At 56.6% G+C, this 2,700-nt stretch overlaps 1 protein-coding gene across 1 annotated transcript; it reads right to left on the bottom strand.

Moving 5' to 3' along the window:
* Positions 1–215: 215 nt before the first annotated feature.
* Positions 216–1,576, bottom strand: LOC129404359 (KH domain-containing protein 3-like). The gene is made up of 3 exons (XM_055136714.1): positions 1,408–1,576; positions 1,043–1,222; positions 216–613 (listed from the first exon to the last, which is right to left on the bottom strand). The coding sequence occupies exons 1-3, from the start codon at positions 1,574–1,576 to the stop codon at positions 216–218; spliced, it is 747 nt and encodes a 248-aa protein (XP_054992689.1).
* Between the last annotated feature and the right edge of the window lie 1,124 nt (positions 1,577–2,700).

A 2,700-nucleotide genomic window follows, 5' to 3' on the forward strand; every position in this document is an offset into this window, starting at 1 on the left:
CCATTTTATCGGAAGCTTCCAGGGTAGAAGCGGGACCTAGAAAAACAAGAAAAGGATTATTTCCACTTGCCTACTACTCTCCCCGACCTGAGATGCCTTTAGGATCCGATAACCCGGCTCAGGGAAGCGCTGTCGGGGGAGTTCTGGGTCGCAGCCTCCCCGAGCACTTCGGGGAAGCGCTGGGTCCCCTTCTCCTGGAGCGCGTCGGGGGAGCGCTAGATCGCCCGCTCCCGGAGCGCGTCTGGGGAACGCTGGATCGCCGCCTCCCGGAGCGCGTCGGGGGAGCGCTGGGTCCCGGCCTCCCGGAGCGAGAAGGGGGAGCGCTGGATCGCCGCCTCCTGGAGGGAGTAGGGGGAGCGCTGGGTCCCGGCCTCCCGCAGCGGGTCGGGGGAGCACTGGGTCGCCGCTTCGCGGAGCTCGTCGGGGGATCGCTGGATCGCCGCCTCCCGGAGCCCGTCGGGGGAGCACTGGGTCGCTGCTTCGCGAAGTGAGTCCGGAGAGCGCTGGGTCGCAGCCTCCCGGAGCGCGTCGGGGGAGCGCTGGGTCCCGGCCTCGCGGAAGCGGTTGGTGGAGCGCCTGGCCCCGGTCTCTTGGACAAGCGTCTTCTGGGACCCTGAAAGATTAGTGGATACTCCGTAAAGGGTGTTGCCCGTCCCAGCCGAACCGTGGGGGCGGGGGGGGGGCGGAATCTTGAGCACATGGAAGTGCGTGTCAATCCATTGAGAAAACAAAATCTCTCTCCCAAAGATAGTGAAGATTCTGCTGACCGAGAAGCCGAGACGCATCTGGGCTAGGCCCTCCCCCCCAGAACCCAGGAGGCTTTTCCCGGCCACCCCTTCACCACTCCCTGCAGCTTACTTTTTTGTTTTTAGGGGTCACACCTAGCAATACACAGGGGTCACTCCTGGCTCACGCACTCAGGAATCACCCCTGGCGGTGCTCAGGGAACCATATGGGATGCTGGGATTTGAACCCGGGTCGACCACGTGCAAGGCAAACGCCCTACCCGCTGTGCTATCACTCCAGCCCCCCTGCAGCTTACTTTGAGCCCGGAGTTGGTGGTGACAGTCAGCCAAGTTCCAGATCATCTTGGACACGTCCAGCTGGTAGTAAGGACGACCGAATATCAGAATTTCAGCCTTGCCCGCGGGATCCCACCGGTTCACATGGAGGAGGGTCTGGGACGTACACACGACATGAGGGATGTACTTTCCACCCCGGCCTGCCTGGGAAACAAGAGAGGCAGTAAGGGGCTGGGGCTGGAGACGGAAAGGAGCCAGGGGTGGGGTGCACTGGGGTAGCGCCCCCTGGACCTGCTGTGCTGGGAAGCTTCTATGCAGGCGAGGGGGAGGGAGGAAACATCAGGGCTGAGGCTGCATTTTCCACCCCTCCCAGGCGGCCACACACCGAAGATCGCCTCCACCATCCACCCCTCCAGGTGAACTGCCTTCGGACTCTTCAAGTAGTCAGAGAGAAACCAGTCGGGCTTCTTGGTGAGGTTGCCATGCACTTCGAAGAACGCGCCCTCTCGCTGCTCCAGCTGCACAAGCGTGGGGAACTGCGAGCTAGTAGCCATGATCCCGCTAACCAGAAGCTGGGAGCCCAGTTATCGCGGTGGCTGGGCCTGAGCCTTATTTCAAGGTCTTTTCGGCAAAGCCCCTCCCAGCTTGCGTGCTTCTTATTGGATACCAGCCATTTCCTCCACCCCCTACTTCCCCACCTCGCCAGCGGGCACAGCTGATTCCTGGCGAACCATTGGGGCTTGCCCTTTTGCAGCAGTGCAGTAGGTAGAGGAGAAGCAGGAGGGAGAGGCGGAGCCTTGCGCTGGAAGCTCCAGCTGGGAGTGATAGAGAACTATCAAGGACATCAGGAGAGAAAGAGCTCCAAAAATTAAGACAGAAACTGCCATAGAAGTCATATCTACTCTTTGGAATCTACCCCATCAACACAACACGAATTCAAAAAGATACACTCACGCCTATGTCCCCTACAGTGCTATTTATAGTAGCTTAAATCTAGAAACAAGCTGAGTGCACAGCATCAGGCGAGTGGGTAAAGGAGTACACACAATGAGCTAATACTGCTTAGCTCTAAGATGAATCCTTGTGGTCTGCTACAACTTTGATGGAGCTCCAGGGTGTCATGTTAAGTGAAACAAATCAGGAGAAAGACAGATAATGGATGATCATACTCACATGTGGTATAAAATATAGCAACAGAATGGACAAAGGGGATATGCTTGCTGAAGAAAGGGACTGGAGAGATAGTACAGAGGGTAGGGGCGCTTACACTCCACCAATCTGGGTTGGATTCCCAGCAAACCATATGAGCACCGCCAGGAATAATTCCTTAGGGTAGAGCCAAGAGTAACATCCCTAACATTGCCTGATATGACCCCCAAACACACCCTCCCAAAGTGGAGAAGCTGGGGTTATAGAACAGCAGGTAGGGTGTTTGCCTTGCATGTAGCTGACCTGGGTTTGATCACCGGCATCCCCTATGGTCCTCTGAGCACCACCAAGAGCAGTTCCTGAGCATAGAGCCAGGAGTAACTCCTGAGCACCACAAGTGTGCCCCCAAAACAAAAACATAGTAGAGAATTAGAAGCAGAGCTGGAGACAGTACAGACTGAACAAAGACACAAATTCACAAATTGATAACCAAGGTGTGAATGAAGACTCATGAAAAGTAATTTTGACA

The sequence above is a fragment of the Sorex araneus genome, chromosome 4 (assembly GCF_027595985.1).
Source record: "Sorex araneus isolate mSorAra2 chromosome 4, mSorAra2.pri, whole genome shotgun sequence".
NCBI lineage: Eukaryota > Metazoa > Chordata > Mammalia > Eulipotyphla > Soricidae > Sorex > Sorex araneus.